Source organism: Ascaphus truei, chromosome 2 (assembly GCF_040206685.1).
Source record: "Ascaphus truei isolate aAscTru1 chromosome 2, aAscTru1.hap1, whole genome shotgun sequence".
Lineage (NCBI taxonomy): Eukaryota > Metazoa > Chordata > Amphibia > Anura > Ascaphidae > Ascaphus > Ascaphus truei.
The window spans coordinates 392,348,469-392,368,468 of NC_134484.1; the positions used below are offsets into that span (position 1 = coordinate 392,348,469).

General features: G+C 41.3%; 1 protein-coding gene across 1 annotated transcript in view; it reads left to right on the forward strand.

Annotated features, from left to right (window-relative positions):
- THSD7A (thrombospondin type 1 domain containing 7A) overlaps positions 1 to 20,000 on the forward strand; it is a 665,741-nt gene that overhangs the window by 581,916 nt on the left and 63,825 nt on the right. Inside the window, exon 16 of the mRNA XM_075587236.1 lies at positions 16,632 to 16,816. Within this exon, the coding sequence (XP_075443351.1) occupies positions 16,632 to 16,816 (185 nt within the window). The remainder of the gene's footprint in view (positions 1 to 16,631; positions 16,817 to 20,000) is intronic.

Here is a 20,000-nt window from a genome sequence, read left to right on the forward strand (position 1 = left end):
ATTTTGAGGCTAAATGTGACGTCACAAGCCCTATTTAAGCCGTGACGCCTCATTTGAGCCCAAGAAGCCGACGAGACAACATCTGTTTGGATTTACCATGGGGTTTTTTGGATTGACAGATGAAGATAGAAGAGAAAGAAGATCAAGAAATGGTGACAGATGAAGATAGAAGAAGGTGATTAAAGAAAGAAAAAAAAAGATTTGGGTACCTGATCCGGATCTTCATGGTGGATGGCATCGGATGCTGTTGAAGGCCTCCAAGATACGTGAGCTTCCTGTTTCCTCGGGAGTCAGAGGGCCACCGCTTCTAATGGTAAGTAATATATTGAATGTTTGTAAATGTCTCTCTTTTTACAGGTTTTTTCATTCGATGTGTTTTTTTTTTTTGGGGGGAGCACATTGACTGATAATATATTAATCTGTACCACTTTAGGTTACAGATTAATACATTATTATGACAATATTTGGGGGTATTTGTGGCTTGGTATTGCTGTTGGTTTTTTTAATTTCAGTTTCTTATGTGGGTGTCATTGTTTGTTTTTTTTCCTGCTTAATGGTAATAAAATGTTTGCGATTGGTGTTCGTTTTTAGTTAATGTTGTATTATGTTAGCTAATGTGTTTTATGGTTATTTCAGATATTGTTTGAATTTATTTCTTTGTATTTTAATGTTTACATTAATTCATGAATGTTGTAGTAATTAATTGGTTTGATTGGTTAGTGTTACTATTAATTTTGAGTAGGTTTAGTAATAATGTGGTTGGATTGGTTACTTTATAAAATAATTCGGAGTTGTTTTATTGTTGTTGTTGAGGTTGTTATTGCTTGTATTCATTGGATTAGCTGGCTACTGTTTTTATTTAGTGAAGTGTGTTTTTTTGGAGTTTAGTTATGTTTTATTATTCTGTGTCTTGTGTATTAATGTATTGTAATTAGAGTGCCCATTGAGTGCTATAGAGGCTTATCATGTCCATATTATCATTATATGGGTATGATGTACCACTATACTTCTCAATGGGTACAGGGTGGGTATAGTCAGTCCGGGGTGGGTGCTTAGGCCTCACGGATGGGTGAAGGGGGTATTAGCCCTAAGGATGGGTGTCTAGACCTTGCGGGTGGGTAGCGGTTGGGTTAACCCCTTTATTACTATTTACTTTATTACTATTACTATTAACCGCTAAGGTAATGAAGGGGTTATGTTCCCCCGCAATGCCTAAACAGCCACTAAGGGCCAAATTCCTCCTTCACCCACCCTCGCTAGCCACAGTAAGTCTGGCATGGGTCATTGCCGCTAAGGTAATGAAGTTGCTGTAAATGCATTTTTCCTGCATCGGATGCATGCCGGGGAGCTCCGGTGCTTATATTAATAGCTATCAGCTCCGGAGACCCCCGGAATCAATCCGAGGCAGGAAAAGAATTTTTTCTAAGTCCCGACACATCGCAGCTCATCGAGGCATCTCCCCACCAATTTACCTAAATTTTGAGGTGAATTGGATTTGGGGAGAAGACCACCTTTTAAGGCTGCGATAGGCAGTGTCAGCTGACTCGCGGGTACTAGAATCGCGCGAGTTTATGATCCTTCCGAAAATGGTCGATAAGCGGCTGATCGCCGCTCAAATGGCGATTTTCTTTTGATCATAAGATTTTGCGTCGATACAGGCCGTTATCGAGCACTTATTGAGGCTTTCTGAATACAAGTAGGAATTTTGGTCTATAAGTGCTCGATAAGGGCCTTATCGAGGCTTTCTGAATGAGGCCCTTAGTGTTTAGGGTAGGGGGATAACTTTAGAGGTTTTAGTGGTTAGGGTAAGGGCTTATGGTAGGGGGTTTTAGGGTAAGGGTTAAGTTTAGGCACTTTTCTTAGCAGCAAAGCATCTGGCGATGGCAGGTCCCGGTGGCGGAGTAAGTCGCAGTGAAGAGCTGGCAGTCATTTGGCAAATGTCCTAGACTGCTCAATTTCGTACCCACTACACGACAATCAATTTTAGTGGACGGTTGGCCTATTTAAAATACACAGAAATCTGAAACTATGTGATTTCTTTAAAGATCAGACTAAGACACGTGAGAGACATCAGCACTGACTGCGCAGTGCCTTTGGCCCTCAGTCAAATAACCCTTTGATTACTAGTTTTATTCAAATAGTTGATTCAGTAGTGTCAGAGGTTAATATAATACCGTTACAGATTTTTTTTTTACCAATACCACTCATGTTGAAAGAAATGCTATTTGCTCCCTCTCTGAAAATAAAATAATTGTGATCCGCCCTACAGATAAGGGCAGCACAATGATTGTTCCGAATTATGTTCACTATCATACAGAAATACATAGGCAATTGAGTGACAATAAAACATACATGCAATTATAAATTGACCCAATTCTGCTGAATAAAAAAACTAATTGAGGATATTATCCAAATGACAAATCAAATCTACGAATTACTGAATCTAGCTATCTTAAGCAGGTGCATTCCCATTATTCATATTCTGTACACACTTCCTAAAATCCCCAAATCACTTTCTAACCCACTTGGCAGATCTATTATTTATTTCAGAAGATATGTACTTCAACCTATCTCACAATACTGTTCCTACTGAATGTCGATTTTTTCTTACAGCCCATTGTCCGGAGCACATCTTCCTATCTAAAAGCCACTACCACTTTCCTGAATACAATTTCACAGATCAATTCCTTGCTCAGGACATACTGTGGGTTACATTAGATGAACAAAGCTTATATACAGTATGGTTATCCTGCATTCTGAAGGCATAGAGGCTGTCAGAAAAGTATTGATTAATAATCCACTCTATGAAGGGTCACCTGTTGAATTTGTGATACAGCTAATCAATTTTGCATTGACACAGATTTTTTTTTAAATTTGAGAATGCATTTTTTGTCGAATTGACATCATAGCCATTGGGTCAAATATGATCCAGACATTTGCCAACTTATACATGTTTTACTATGAGACCAGATATATCTTTGACAAAACACAGAATTTATTAAACGCACAGGCGCTCTCGTGACTTGCCACGTCTGCAGCTTTCTGTTGAGGACCCTGTCAGTGACATCACCAGCCAGACGACAGGAGCTGTTAATCCTCTCTACTACTTAAAGCAATGTATTCAGCTTGTTCAATCCCAAGAACTCGACAAGGCACCAGGAAGAGGGTTTGCTTATACTTGTTCACTGATTGATATCTGATATCTGCATATGTTCTGTGTCTTTCACAATATTCTTGTATCTACATTCAGTGGTTGATATTTAATATCTGCTTATGTGATTTGCCCTCTTTAGACTTTAGATTTATATCATTAGCTGAGTGTGGGATCATTTGACAGTGGGGAGGGAAGGCTTAGGGAAGTACCTCTGGGACCCTTTGGGATCAGGGGGAATGGGCCAGATGAAGAGGTCACCCCTCGAAACGTCGCCCCCCTAGTTTGCTTTCCTTTTTCCATTTTTGTGATTTTTTGCTTGTCTGTTGTGTTTTTTTTTTTTCCCCCTTCTCCTTCTTTCCCCTCTACCCCCTATATTTTTTATTTCCTCTTTGGTGATATTTATTCTTGCATTGGCGTATTGGCTATTGTTGCTATATTTTCAGTTTATTATTAGTGTCATTAAATTATTCATATTCCCTACACTGGTATTCGCTTATATCTGTAGCTGTGAGACAGAGAGTGCTGGTACTATTTTTTGGATTGACAGAATTTATTGTTTTTTATAGAGTTCATAGTATATCAATGATGTGTTTTTAATCTGGAAAGGCAATGAAACAAGTCTGAATTTACTTTATCAATTCTTTAAACTCTTTACCCACCCCAATTCGATTCACTCTACATTATGACATTCAATGTACAGATTTATTGAACATTAGTGTGTATAAAACAACTAAAGGTACAGGTAGTACCCTTTTTCATAAGGAAACTGACTATAATACTCTTTTACATGCCTCCAGTTTTCATGCTATACATTTGAAGAGGGGCTTCCCATTCTCACAAATGTTAACAGTGCTCAGTATGAATTATGATGCATTACTAGCTGAGGGGCCATTGGAAGCCATGGGCGATCACTTTATCTAGCAGGGATATTGTCCAAGAGAGATGACGAAGGGAGGTGTGGCCCCCAAAATGTTGTGGAATTTATGATTTTGCCACCTTAGTAAAGGACACAATAAAAAAGATGATATTTTGAATAAATCAAAGTGTGGCATTATTTCCTGATGCGATCGCCCCAACAAACAATCCACGAGGGATTAAACAAGCCATGCAACATGTTTAAAGGATTGGCTGCAAAAATGTACTGGAGCCAAGATGTAAGGTAGAACAATACTGCACACTTTCTCCTGTGATAAACAACATGAGACTTTTGACCAATAATACAAAGTGATAGAAGTCTATAAGAATTGGTGCATGCAAAACTCATTTTGTGCTATAGCACGGGAAGAACTTGATGGGGAACTTTTTGTATTTTAGAGTGCATGTCCAGTTTTTTACTATTGAATATATTCTTGCTGACACTTTGGACAGTATGCACCCAGCATGAATTCTTCAAGTACAAAGTGAGTACTCTGTCTCTTTGGACTATGTGTGTGTGTATGTACTGTATAATATATATATATATATATATATATATATATATATATATATATATATATATATATATATATATATATATATATAATGTGACAAACGGCTTACTCCGGGGCTCCGTCGTTTGTCCGGGACTGTTTAGAACACGGTCTTTTAGGGTAGGTTAAATGATGAGGCGTCACATACTGTTCCTTTAAACAGGCTATGCCTGGTTTATTCAGTCCCAGGCACTGAGACTGCCACAGTGCATACAACAGAAAACAGATCAAAACAAAAGCTGCTCACCTGAGCGATAACTTAACTTAGATATCCCTGACTCAGGGTTGGAAGTGGCTTTTCCACTTCCAACATCAAAACACGGTACTTTTGCAGTCTTACACAAATGAACAGAAAGATTGAACCTGTTTGGGGAAGAGGCTTCTCCCCTCTGTAGTTCAGCAGCCTTCCTGGCTCTTGTGGGGAGACCAGAGCAAACAGGAAATCAGTCTTTCATACCTGATTCCTAATTAGCATGACAGGTGACAGAAATCAGGCAGCAGACAAACTCTGGTCTGGATCTCTCATCCCTCAGTTCCAGCGCTTGCCAAACTGTGGGATGGAGTGTATGTATTATAAGGCTGCACTCCCAGGCCAAACAGAATAGAAACTGTCTAGTATCCTGGGAGCCCTATATACGGAATTTATTACCATCCCCTGGTTTCTGTCACATATCCTCCCCCCCAGCTCAGACCTCGAGGGATGAGCGACCATGGATATTAGGGAGTGCATCCTTGACAACCCGTCAGCATTGCCATGTTTGTGCCCTGACCTGTGTTCCACAGAAAATTTAAAGGGTTGTAGGCTTAGGAACCACCTGGTCACTCTAGCATTCTTTTCCCTGTTTTGACACATCCAGGTAAGGGGTGCATGATCTGTGACCAACCGGAATTTTCTCCCCAACAGGTAGTATTTGAGCGTCTCTACAGCCCACTTTATTGCGAGACACTCTTTCTCTACTATGGAGTAATTTTTCTCCTGGGGATTTAGTTTCCTACTTAAATAAAGGATGGGGTGCTCCTCACCTTGAGACTCCTGGGAGAGTACCGCCCCCAGCCCTACCTCAGATGCGTCGGTTTGGACTACGAACTCTTTGGAGAAGTCAGGTGTGACCAACACTGGTTGGGCACAGAGAGCTTCTTTCAGGCTTCTAAAGGCCTGTTCGGTTTCGGGGGACCACTTTACCATTAGCGGTCCTCTTGCTTTTGTGAGGTCAGTTAGTGGGGTTGCCTTAGTTGCAAAATTGGGAATAAACCTTCTATAGTACCCAATTAACCCCAAAAAGGTCCTTACTTGTTTTTTTGTAACTGGCCTTGGCCAATTTTGTATCGCCTCCACTTTGAGTGTTTGGGGTTTGAGTAAACCTCTGCCAATAGAATATCCCAGATACTTGGCCTCCTCCAGACCAATAGTGCATTTAGCGGGGTTAGCAGTTAGTCCAGCAGACCGGACTGCGTCAAGCACAGCTTGGACCTTTGGAAGGTGGGATTGCCAATCTTCACTATGGATTACCACATCATCCAGGTAGGCGGCAGCATACCGAGCATGTGGTTTTAAAATTTTATCCATCATTCTTTGGAATGTGGCGGGAGCTCCATGTAAGCCAAAAGGCAACACCTTATACTGAAAGAGGCCGTCTGGGGTTGAGAAGGCTGTCTTTTCTTTTGCCCTTTCTGTGAGGGGAACCTGCCAGTACCCTTTTGTTAGGTCTAGGGTTGTGAGATATCGGGCTTTGCCCAGTCTCTCTACAAGTTCATCTACCCTGGGCATAGGATAAGTATCAAATTTTGACACCGCGTTTAGTTTCCGGTAGTCATTACAAAACCTTGTTGTACCATCTGGCTTTGGGACTAAGACTATAGGGCTGTTCCACCCACTTTGGGATTCCTCAATTACACCTAGTTTTAGCATTTTTTTAACCTCTAAACTTATAGCCTTTCTTTTGGCCTCTGGGATTCGGTACGGTTTAAGGTTAACTCGGACCCCCGGTTCAGAGACTAGGTCATGTTCAATTACGCTAGTTCTACCTGGCCGTATAGAGAAGATTTCTTTGTTTCTTTTCACTAAATTCTGAACCTCTCGTTTCTGATGAACAGACAGGGTTTCAGCTATGCTAACCTCTGGGTCAGTTTCTTGATTCTCTGACGGACCTGGGGGTACTAGGGTTAACAAGACTTCTCTATCTTTCCAGGGCTTGAGTAGGTTTATATGGTAAATTTGCTCAGGTTTCCTCCTACCTGGCTGTCTTACCTTATAATTTACTTCTCCCACTCTTTCCAAGACCTCATATGGCCCATGCCATTTAGCAAGGAATTTACTTTCCACGGTGGGAACCAGAACTAGTACCCTATCACCTGGAGAAAAAATTCTGACCCTAGCACCCTTATTATATGTATTCCTCTGTGCTTCTTGAGCTTTCTCCATGTGTTCCCTCACTATGGGTAGGACTGCAGCAATGCGGTCCTGCATCTGGGCAACATGCTCTATTACACTTCTGTAAGGGGTAACCTCGTGTTCCCAAGTCTCTTTGGCTATATCCAGTAAGCCCCTTGGGTGTCGGCCATACAATAGTTCAAACGGGGAGAAGCCTGTGGATGATTGGGGAACTTCCCTAATGGCAAATAACAGGTACGGTAACAAACAATCCCAGTTTTTCCCATCTTTATCAACCGCCCGGCGTAACATGCTCTTTAAGGTTTTATTGAACCTTTCCACTAAACCATCTGTTTGTGGATGATAGACTGAGGTTCTGAGATGCTTGATTTTTAGGAGTTTACATAGCTCTTTCGTTACTTGGGACATAAATGGTGTTCCCTGGTCAGATAGAATCTCTTTAGGAATCCCGACCCGGGAAAACAGAACTACTAACTCTTTTGCTATGTTTTTAGCTGAGGTGCTACGTAGGGGAACTGCCTCCGGATATCGGGTGGCATAATCTAATATTACCAATATATGCTGATGTCCCCTAGCAGACTTTATTAGGGGTCCTACTAGATCCATAGCAATCCGGTCAAATGGTACCTCTATTATGGGAAGGGGTACCAATGGGCTGCGGTACGCCTTGAACGGGGCGGTGATCTGACATTCTGGGCATGAGGAACAATAATTCGTAATTTCTGCCAGAACCCCAGGCCAATAGAAGCTTCGGAGAACCTTTTCTTTTGTCTTTTCCACCCCTAGGTGTCCCCCCAATGGATGACTATGTGCGAGGTGTAATACTACGTTACGGAATGTCCGTGGTACCAACAATTGTTTAGTTGTAACTGATTTCCTTTTATCAACCCGATATACTAGGTCGTTCTCTACCTCGAAGTAGGGGTAAGCAAGTGACCTATCTGGTTGGCCAGGAGTACTATTCTGGTCCCGTATATTTCCCCTTGCTACCGCTAATGTGGGGTCCTCCCACTGGGCCTTCTTAAAACTCCCAGGACTGACCTCTAGGTCAGCGAGGGTCTTATCCGGTTCTGGGGTGGTAAGTGTCTGCTCAACATCTTGATTTGGGGTATTCCCTACCAAAGTAGTGATGGGGAAGGGAATTTTACAGCACTCCTCCTTTTCCCCCTTCTTATTTGGGCCCTCGTCAACCTCCATTTCTGAAAAAGGGAAAGGATTTGTTTCTTCTAATACTTCGTTATGGTCCGCTATTGAACTCTGGGCGCTATTCTGAGCGGGGAACCACATTTTTAGAAAATGGGGAAAGTCGGTCCCTATTAACACATCATGTGCCAGTTTGGGTACAATACCCACCTTGAAATCTAAAGAACCAAACTCTGTTTCAAAAAAAACATCAACAGTGGAATATTCATGATTATCCCCATGTATACAACAAATTGCCACTCTTTGTGAACTGTTTCCCTGTTTCTTCTTAATGGGCAAGAGGTATTCGGACACTAGTGTGACCATGCTCCCAGAGTCAAGAAGTGCCCGAACCCTCTTACCATTAACCTTTACAAATGCCCACAGATGGTTATTCAAGGGGTCCTCTGGGCTAGGGCCCATACATTGGGACAACAGTGAATAAGGTTCCACGCTGTTGCATTGCATGGGCTCATAATTTAGTGGGCAGATTTTTGCTGTGTGGCCCCTCTCATGACAATTTACACATTTAGGTACATAGTCTGTGTCCCACTTAGAGCCTTTTCCCGGCTCCCCATGTTGGCTATTGCCCTTAGTGTGCGAACCACTGTTGCTGGTGCTGCGTGAAGGTGGTCGCCGCTCTTCAGCGCCCCTTAACCCCGGTACCCTTTTACCGTCTCTGGAAGAGTCCTGGAACCTCGGGTAGTGGGGTTGCTCCACGACTGTGGGTTGCGGGTGCTCTTCTGCTGCATTGTACCTTTCTACGAGGGCCACAAGCTCATCCGCATTGTGGGGGTCACTCCGACTGACCCAACGGCGTAAGGCAGAGGGAAGTTTCCTCAAGAACTGGTCCATGACCAACCGTTCCACGATGTGGCTGGCTGAGTTGATCTCGGGTTGTAGCCACTTCCGGGCGAGGTGGATGAGGTCATACATCTGGCTTCGGGTGGCTTTATCCATCGTGAAGGACCATGCGTGAAACCTTTGGGCGCGAACAGCCGTGGTTACGCCGAGGCGGGCGAGGATCTCGAACTTCAATTTTGCATAGACGTTAGCTTCGGCTGGCTCTAGATCAAAGTAAGCCTTCTGGGGTTCGCCGCTTAGGAAGGGTGCGATTAGACCAGCCCACTCAGCTTCTGGCCATCCCTCTCTCTGTGCCGTGCGTTCAAACGTGAGAAGATAGGCTTCCACATCATCCGAGGGTCCCATCTTCTGAAGGTAGTGGCTTGCCCTGGTCATTTTCGGAACTGGGGCTGCCGCTGCCAGTGGAAGGTTACTGATAGTCCCCCTCAGGATCTCGAGTTCCTGCTGTAAGCCCTGAGCGAACCGCTGTTGCTCCTCTCTCAGCAAGCGGTTTGTCTCTTGCTGGTTTGCATTCGCGTTTTGCAGGGCTTCATTCGTCTGTTGCTGGTTTGCATTTGCCTGTTGCTGGTTGGCATTCGCCTGTTGCTGGTTGGCATTAATCTCTTGCTGGGCTATTAGCAGCTGTTGATGGGCTGCATTCGTCTGCTGCTGGTTTGCATTAGTTTCTTGCTGGGCTATTAACAGCTGTTGCTGGGTTTCATTCGCGTCTTTCTGGGCAGCGACATTGCGTACCAGCGCACCCACCACGTCTTCCATCTTGTTTGCAGAGGATGAAAAAAAATTTTTTTTTTTTTTTTTTTTCAAAGTTCTTCAACCCGCAGACCCCCTAGTGCTCTGCCCGCATTCTCCACCATATGTGACAAACGGCTTACTCCGGGGCTCCGTCGTTTGTCCGGGACTGTTTAGAACACGGTCTTTTAGGGTAGGTTAAATGATGAGGCATCATGTACTGTTCCTTTAAACAGGCTATGCCTGGTTTATTCAGTCCCAGGCACTGAGACTGCCACAGTGCATACAACAGAAAACAGATCAAAACAAAAGCTGCTCACCTGAGCGATAACTTAACTTAGATATCCCTGACTCAGGGTTGGAAGTGGCTTTTCCACTTCCAACATCAAAACACGGTACTTTTGCAGTCTTACACAAATGAACAGAAAGATTGAACCTGTTTGGGGAAGAGGCTTCTCCCCTCTGTAGTTCAGCAGCCTTCCAGCCTCCTGGCTCTTGTGGGGAGACCAGAGCAAACAGGAAATCAGTCTTTCATACCTGATTCCTAATTAGCATGATAGGTGACAGAAATCAGGCAGCAGACAAACTCTGGTCTGGATCTCTCATCCCTCAGTTCCAGCGCTTGCCAAACTGTGGGATGGAGTGTATGTATTATAAGGCTGCACTCCCAGGCCAAACAGGATAGAAACTGTCTAGTATCCTGGGAGCCCTATATACGGAATTTATTACCATCCCCTGGTTTCTGTCACAATATATATATATATACACACACACATATACACATATACACATATACACATATACACATATACACATACATATATACATACATACATACATACACATATACATATATACATACATACATACACATATACATATATACATACATACATACACATATACATAGGAAAAAAAAGAGAAAAAAGCGCAAGGCCCATAGAGTAGTATAGTCAAGTTTATGAGTAGTCAAATACGGTTAAAAACACTTACAACAGTATAGTTAGTTCAGGCATATCGGTACTGGTATACAGACCGCGGGAACAGAGATATTGTATTCGTCTGCTTGTCAGGGGTGTCAGAGTCCTGGCCCTTCTCCTCTTCACGATCGGCGAACTGCTTCACTTCCGCGTCAGGTGACTCGTGACGTCGGCGCGTGTCATTGATCAGTGGGTGAACTACGGGTGGTTCTCAGCTCCCTCCTCAAACTTGGCGATTCAGACACTCTGTACACAGCAACCTGTAGCCTCTCAGCAACCCCCATTTGGCTAACTTAGTTTTATTCAAACGTTTTATAGATGATATTTTAATTATTTGGAGAGGTAGCCCATTAGAATTAGAAGGATTTTTAGGTTATATTAATTCCAATTGTTTGAATTTAAAATTTACGTATAATCACAGCCCGACTAATATAGTGTTTTTAGACTTAGTGCTAACTAGCAATTCTGACAATGAGATTATCACTACCACGCACTATAAAAAGTTGGATAGCAACAAATTTCTGGATGCTGCTAGCAACCACCATCCAGGATGGATTGCAAATATAGCCTACAGTCAGTTTTTAAGAATCAGACGTAATTGTAATAAAAGGGAAGATTTTATTAAACAGTCTGGATTATTAAGAACAAAATTATTAAATAAAGGTCACAATAAACATAACATTCAACAGGCGTATGAGAGGGCACTAAATATGGAAAGATCAAATACATTACAAAAGAATGTAAAAAAGACCAACAAAGACAGTCAAGAAGTGCTATTTATTACTCAATTCAATGGTGCATCAGTACAGATTAAAAATATATTAAGCAAACATTGGGACATTTTAAAATGTGACCCACTCTTAGCACCATCCATATCAGAACGACCTAAAATAGACTATATGCGAGCACGGACTTTTAAAAATATATTGGCACCATCTAAATTAAGGAAAACCAAGCCTCCCGGTTGTAACAATTTGTTATCATCTCAAATTGTGGGCAATTATTGCTGCGGGGGTAGGTGTATCACCTGCAAGCACATTAACACTGGGGCCATCTCTTTTAAATCTAAGCATTCATCTAAAATGTATCCGATAAAAACTTTAATTAATTGTAAAACAACTTTTATAGTATATTTATTAGAATGTGAGTGTGGCCTGCAGTACATAGGAAGAACCAAAAGGAGTCTTAAAAATCGGTTCCTGGAACATAGGAACAACATTATTAAAGGGATGATGACACATAGTGTTCCTAGACATTTTTATTTAAAACACAATAAAGATCCTGCCAAATTAAAAATCACAGGCATAGAACACATAGGACTTAATGACCATGGAGGGGACAGGGTATTGAGACTTAGACAAAGAGAGACGTATTGGATACATCAGCTCAATACCCTCTCCCCATGGGTCTTAATGAAGAAATCGATATGGCTGCATTCCTGTGAGCAAAACAATAACTAATAAAGTGCACAATGGTAAAGATTTTTTTATTAAAAGTAATTGTAAGTTTTTATATGTGTATAATGCATTTTATTCTTGATGTAATGGTGTTTGTTTTTAGTATTCACAGAGTTTTTACCCTTTTTTTTTTTCTCAGCCATTTTCCCATTTACAATTGATTAATATAGATAGCATTTTTAGGCAACTATTTTTAATAATACCCCTTTTTAATTCTATAGTATTGTAATTATTTAATAAATTATACAATTAATAGTAATTCCTGTTCAGCTAATATGTATTCGTATGGGGATACTGGAAGCATACACCAATAGGCACTGATTAAATCTATGCATTGCGTTATTTAATTAATTAACACACCACCCTATATATATCCTCTGTAAGCAACCAGCAATGAAAGTGCCCCTGACGAAGAGAACATAGGGCCTCATGCAGAGAGCATAGAATTTTAAAAATGGCGAATTTCATAAAAAGTAGCTTTTTTGGAGAGTTTTATTCTCCATATGCAGAAAAGTGCGAATTCTGCTATGTTTAACATGGATGCGTGTGGCGAGTTTAAATTGGCGAGATGCGCGCTTCAGAAACGTGTAAAAACAAATTCGCGCCTTTTTTTTCCCCTTTACTATAGGCGGCGAGCGCCATCTTGCCATATTTTCGTGGCGCGGCAAAAATGCGAGAATCGCGCCTTTTTTTGGCGCGAACAGCCGCTACTTGCCGTTCGCACCTCTCTGCATTCGGAGAGTTTTAAAAATGGCGCGATGGAGGTTCTCGCCAGCCGCGAGGCGAGTTTTAAACATAGAAATAAAAAAATGGCGCGTTTTTCGCAACTCGCCATTTTATGCCGTTTTCTGAGGGAAATTGAACAAAAAATGGCGAGTTTTGAAATAACGATGCTCTCTGCATGAGGCCCATAGTTCTTGAAACGCGAAGGGCTGACATTGCTCTGGTTGCTGTGCTGGTTGGGAGCTGGCATTAGGTTGCTGAGAGGCTACAGGTTGCTGTGTACAGAGTGTCTGAATCGCCGAGTTTGAGGAGGGAGCTGAGAACCACCCGTAGTTCACCCACTGATCGATGACACGCGCCGACGTCTCGAGTCACCTGACGCGGAAGTGAAGCAGTTCGCCGATCGTGAGGAGGAGAAGGGCCAGGACTCTGACACCCCTGACAAGCAGACGAATACAATATCTCTGTTCCCGCGGTCTGTATACCAGTACCGATATGCCTGTACCAACTATACTGTTGTAAGTGTTTTTAACCGTATTTGACTACTCATAAACTTGACTATACTGCACCGACACACTTTATTCGAGCAAATACCCAGTATGTGCCTGGCAGATACCTGGAATGCGCCGCTCCTCACCTCTGACAAGCCCCGTTGCGTTTGCCTTCCCGCCTGGTTCATGCCTGGCTGACGGGCGGCTGATCTGTTAAATGATAATGATTAGGATTTAATAGGCTGCAATGCTTCGCGTGTCTACCAGATGGCATAAATTCATGAATTGTAATGCAGTATATATATATATATACTGTGCAGTATTGCAGCCAGCGGGAATAAAATGCTTCAATCCCTGCATGGAAAATACCTCAATGCACTCGGGCAGAAAACAGTCACAAACCTCAATACACCCGGGTATACCCGAATTCGTGGGACTAGCCGAGCTCGAATAAAGTGTGTCGCCAGTGTACTACTCTATGGGCCTTGCGCTTTTTTCTCTTTTTTTTCCCTTGTCCATAGTTCCTTCTGGTTCCGAGGTTGGTTCCAGGAGCAAAGAAGCAGCATACCCATATTTCTTGTGAACGGACTCCATATGTTGGGACACACACATTTTTTGGAACTCTTCTAATTTTAAGTATTTTTTTTTTTTTTTTTTTATATTATATATTTTTTGTAGTCAACTGTTGTTAGTAGTGTGTTATTCCCATTCATTTTATGCGAGAAATGTATGTATATGTATAATTATTCTGTTAGTAAGAGCGCTGGTGGACACAGTGGGTGAGAGAGGGGTTAACACCCACCTTGACCCTGACTGTGTTTAACTTATTCATATTATATCAATACACATATACATACATACACACATTTATCAAAGTAAATATACATAAAAATAATAATAAAGTAGGAAATGAAAGTTTTGGCTCTAGGTTATATGCTATACACTAGAAACAAAATGCTGAATTTCACACCATACAAAAAGAACCCAACTTTAGCAACTTATAATTCTTTCTGGTGCTTTAGGAATTGACACCTTAAAAAAATAACCAGATTCAAAGATTCAAAGCAAAAAAGTGTGACTATACAGATCATATCAGGTTTGCTTTTTATGTGTCAGTTTTTTTTAACTTGCCTCAAAAAGTGAGTTTCAGGGCAATTACTTATTATTATTGACGATATTAATAGTAGGCGCAATAATAACAATGTATTGCTATCTTGGTATTGCAGTACTGTACATCGTACATATGTACATTATGTGCTAAATGCTTTTTGCTTATTTTTCTTTCCCATAGTCAAGGTAATCTAAATATCTTAAGAGAGAATTCATCAGCTTGCCTTTCATTTATTTCACTTTTAACATAAATGTAGATGAAACAGCAATTTTTTATATCATAATAATACCAACTTGTCTGTAAATATTAGCTAGTGTAAAATAATAATGGGAATAAGAGGTGCTTATTGGGTTGCCCTTTCCTGTTGATGTTAATGTTTCATCTGTACTTTTCATCTTCCTAATTTATATGTTTTGTGAAGTGCACTATATTAACATGATTCTGGTGAACCTTCATGATTAGATCTGGGACAATAAATGCTAACTGGTTTCATCTGTATATATTTCCCATTTTCCAAATGATTAGATAATGTAGTTATTTAGTACAGACCCTTCGCAATAGCTACTGTAAATTTACATATATAAATATATATATACAAAGATAATTGCAGAATGAACTGCACGGATATAAATCCCAAATGAAATAAAATACAGTCCTAAAAAAAAAGAAGAAAGGGCAAAAAATAGTGAAGTTCTGTAAAACGTGGTTTATGCACGCAATGGTGAACAGACACTTACAATATGGCAGTGTAAATCAGCATTTTTAGTATACAATCCCGGTACCGCAATCGTGATGGATGTTGGCATCTCAGCCTCCACACTAACGAACGCTCGAACAGCCTTTGGGAAGAGCACGGGGCCTCTGTAAGCGCTGCCCCCCGAAAAACTTGCGTACGCCAGTTGGCGCACCCTTGACTTAGACTTTGGGGTCTATTCTCGTAGCTTCGAAGTTGTCAGTGCCAAACCATGCAGTTTGCAAATTGCATGTTCTAGCCCACTTCTATTAAAAGGGACACATTATATTTGCTTAAGAAGCAGAATGAACACAGGTGATACAAACTCCATCCCCAATCTGATTTATGGGTTTTGCTCTCTCAGCCAAATACATATTTCAGGCTCTGGATGTAACTTGCAATAATCACAATTTTAGAAGCAGTTTGCATAATAAAGCTATGAGAATTGTAGTTTTTGTAAAAAAAGTGAGTTGGAGTTTTTTTGGATGAACCATCAGATTGGCAGAGCCAGAGTGAAACCACTTCTAAAGGAGCCTTTTAGACATGGATGGGCATGTGACAAGGGATTACAGAATAGCAAAGCATGCTAATTCTCTTCTAAAGGGCACTTTAGAAGCAGTTTGTCACACTTCTGAGCTATGAGAATTGGTCCCATAGATTTACAGTATGTTTTATTTGAAGATAAGTATCCTGTATTACATGTTAGAGCAGCATATTCAGTATGTTGTGATGTATGCAGGCCAGAAAATATATAGGTCTACTGTACAGCTCAACCCCCTTATAACGCTGTGCTTGGGGTGCAAAGAATCACATTGCGTTATAAACGGATCGCGTTATAAATAATGTACAATTGTATGCATTGTACAATAAAGTATTTAAGATAGCAATAATCGTGTTGTAAAGTATACATAAATACGAAAATTGGGAGCCACGTTTGCATTGCGTTATAAGCGGATTCGCGTTGTAGCGGATCGTGTTAAAATGGGTTAAGTTTTTTTTTTAATAGAGGCGATCTCTTCAGTATTGGGAAGAGGGTTCAAAACATCCAAGGTGGCTTATGTAAACCTTTTCTGGTTGTGTCTTCCAGAAATGTGGTAGCTATCTGTAGCATGTATTGCACTTAAATAGTTTTGTATTGTTTTTGCTGGTACTGAAATGTGTATGAACTGTTTTGTAATTTCCACATCAAAAAATAAATGTGACAGCAGGATCCCCAGCTTATTGCAAATATTAACAAAAATATAAATGTATTACCATTACCAAAAAAAGGAATAAATATATTGACTGCCATAATAAAATACCTTCTCAAGTATTCTAATTTTTTCTTTATATTATTCTCTCTTTAGGTTACATTGAGGAAGCGTGTATTATTCCATGTCCCTCTGATTGTAAACTTAGTGAATGGTCCAACTGGTCACGATGTAGCAAATCGTGTGGAAGTGGTGTTAAAGTACGGTCCAAATGGTTACGTGAGAAACCCTATAATGGTGGAAGACCTTGCCCAAAGCTGGACCATGTAAATCAGGTAAACGCCTTTTATTCAAATAGATTTGGTACAGGAACATTAAATAATGCTAAGCGCAAATTTACCGTGTATGCATTTTCAAAAAGACTATTGCATTCTCCAACATTAAAGAAGTGAGAAGTAGAAAATATAGATACCACCCGACTACGGGGCCTATGCACTAAGCAGCGATAAGCCACTTATCGCCACCTTATCGCCAAAAAAGCCTACAGCGATTTAGTAAGCCCCGATAAGTCGGCAATAAGAGACCTTTTCGGCAATTTTGTTTGCAGAGAAAAAAAATCGTCAAACGCCGCGATAAGCCACTTATCGCCAGCGTTCTAAATTTGTGCTATTCTAGTAGCCCTGAATAGCTTATCGAGGCTAATCGGCACTCTAGAATTGAGATTTCCTCTCAAAGTCTCACCAGGAAAAATTGGCAAGAAGGTGGTGAGAAGCTGCCGATAAGCGGAGAGACAGGACTTGGAAAAAAAATGCATTTTTGCTGCATCGGATTGATGCTGGTGGTCTCTGGAGCTGATATCCATTTACATTCACAATCATGTTCACATTCACGTCACATCCTTCACCAAAAAAAAAAGAGGCAGGCACATGATACAGCGTCCAATCAGATTGGAGCTGTACCATCTGACCTTAAAATGTGATGTCACAGGCCATATTTAAGGCCTTGACGCCTCATTTTATCTCAAGAAGCTGACTTGACAACATTGTGTTGTGGATTTACCATGGGGCTTTGTGGATTAACAGAAGATTAGAAGATTACAGAAAATAAAGAAGTAATGACAGATGAAGAAAGAAGAAGGTGATAGAAGATCAAAGAAAGAAGAATTTTGTTACCTGTTCCGGATCTTCCAGGTGGATGGCGTTGGATTGACTTTGATGACGGCATGGTACGAGAGCTTCCTGATACCCCTGGATTCAGAGGGCCAACGCTTCTAAAGGTAAGTAAAATTACAGGTTTTTTATTGTATTTTTTTAATTTTATGTTTTTCATTGCTCATTGACTGCTAATGTATTAATCTGTGTCCGTTTAGGGTGCAGATAAATACAGTGATAGTCAATGCATTTTTTGGCAAATGCTTGTTTTCTATTTAGTATTATTTTTTCTATTTCGCTTGATTGTTTGGATTAAATAGTTTGTAGTTTGGATGGCTTGTTTTTATGTATTTTTTCGATTGATTAGTGTTTTGAATTAATTCTTTTGTTGGCTCCTTGTTTGAATTGATGTGCTGGCTAGTGCTTTTATTAATTAATTGCTTTGTAGATTACTAGTTATAGTTATTTAATTGTTTTGTTGGTTAGTGCTTTTATTAATTGAATTTGTTGGCTAGTACTTTTATTTCTTGAATTGTGTTGTTTAGGTGCTTGTGTATGTTTTATGTATTTTTGGACTTCATGTATTTTTATTAGGCTGACCATTGACTGCTATAGTGGCTTATCATGCCCATATTATATGGGTACGATGTACCACTATGCCAATCAATGGGTACAGAGTGGGTATATTGGGTCCGGGGTGGGTGGGTTAACCCCTTTATTATTAACCGCTAAGGTGATTAGAGGGTTAGGGGGCCATTAAATTGTATTATTTATTGTATTCTTTCTGGCAACGGAGGACATGGCCCTGCAGTATGCTGACGAGGACACCATTCATGATGGCAGGGGTAAGTAGAAATGTTTATTTACTTTATTTCTGCTGGCTGGCTAATTTTTAATTTAATAATGGGCAAATGAGCTATTATCCATATCTGGATAATAGTTATTTTGCCCATTACTGTATTGTATGTGTTGGGGGGAGGGGGAAGGTGTATTTATTGCAATATATTCAAAATTTTATTTTTTGATACAGGATTGGTACCGCAGGCCAGTGGGGACCATCTGAGGGCCCCCAGACACCTGCGGTTACCATCTGAAGACCCCGGACACCCACAGGGACCAGCCGAGGACCCGCAGGGACCACTTGAGGACCACGGAAACCCCAAGGGGACCACCCGAGGGCCCACATACACACATTGGGACCACCCAGGGAGAACACCCGAGGGCCCCCAGACACCGATGAGGACCACCCGAGGGCCCCCAGACACCTGCAGGGACCACCCAGGGACCCCTGTGGGACCCCCGGACACCCGCAGGGACCACCTGGAGGCCCACGGACACCCACGGGTACTACCCGTTGGACCCCCGCCAGCCTCTGGTATCAATCCTGTGTATAAAAATATAAAATCACCCAGGGGGTGGGTCGATTGTGTATTGGGGTTTAGTACATATGGTAAATGTTATTGGGGGCAGAGGGAGTGAGTGAAGGGCCAAGTACCCGCTTCACTCACCCCCCCTGCCCTCAATAAAGCTGTTATTGTGTAATAACCCCTTCATTGCCTTAGCGGCTATCCGCTAAGGTAATGAAGCTTCTTTAATGTAATTTTTATTATTAGTGTGTGGGAGCAGGGGGTCTCCTGAGGGGGTTCACCACATTGATTTCAGCCTCGGGGTCCCCAAGCTTCCCGAGATACAGGCCCCATTATCGGGTGCCGGTATCCCCTAAGCATTTAAATGTCCAGCGTCACATGACAGTGGGAATAAAATGCATAGGAGATACCGGCACCCCATAATGGGGCCTGTATCTCGAGAATCAGGGGTCCCCGGACCTGAAATCAACATGGTTCTGCTCCGGAGACGCCCTGCTACAAAACACTAGTAATAAAATGTAAATTTAAAAAAATTATTTTAGGGCGAGATTTGCGCAGGTAGAGGCGTCTCTCTCTCTCTGTGTAGCAGAAAGAACTCACCAGATGAGCCCTTTTCAGAGGGGCGATCTTCACGTTGTCGGCAACTCAACATTTTTACTAATGTTACTATCACTGGTATTTGGGGCTTTCGTGATAGCAACGCTGTTAAAAATGGCAATTTAAAAAACCTGGCATTTTTTTTTTATCGGCGCTTAGTGCATAGGCCCCTATATCTGTAATTGGGGAAACTTTATCTACTGCAACACTGAGTTATATACTGTAAGTTATTGTGCTTTATTGCATTGCATTTTCAACAGTCAGAAGTTTGTTAATAAGGTATTTCACACGACACATATTGTTAGTGAGAGATGTTTATGCCACTTCTAACCTTTGTGATGTAGAAAAAAAGGAGACAGTTACAGGTAGGTCTATGCACAGATGATTTCATTTTAATGCCAAATTAAAAG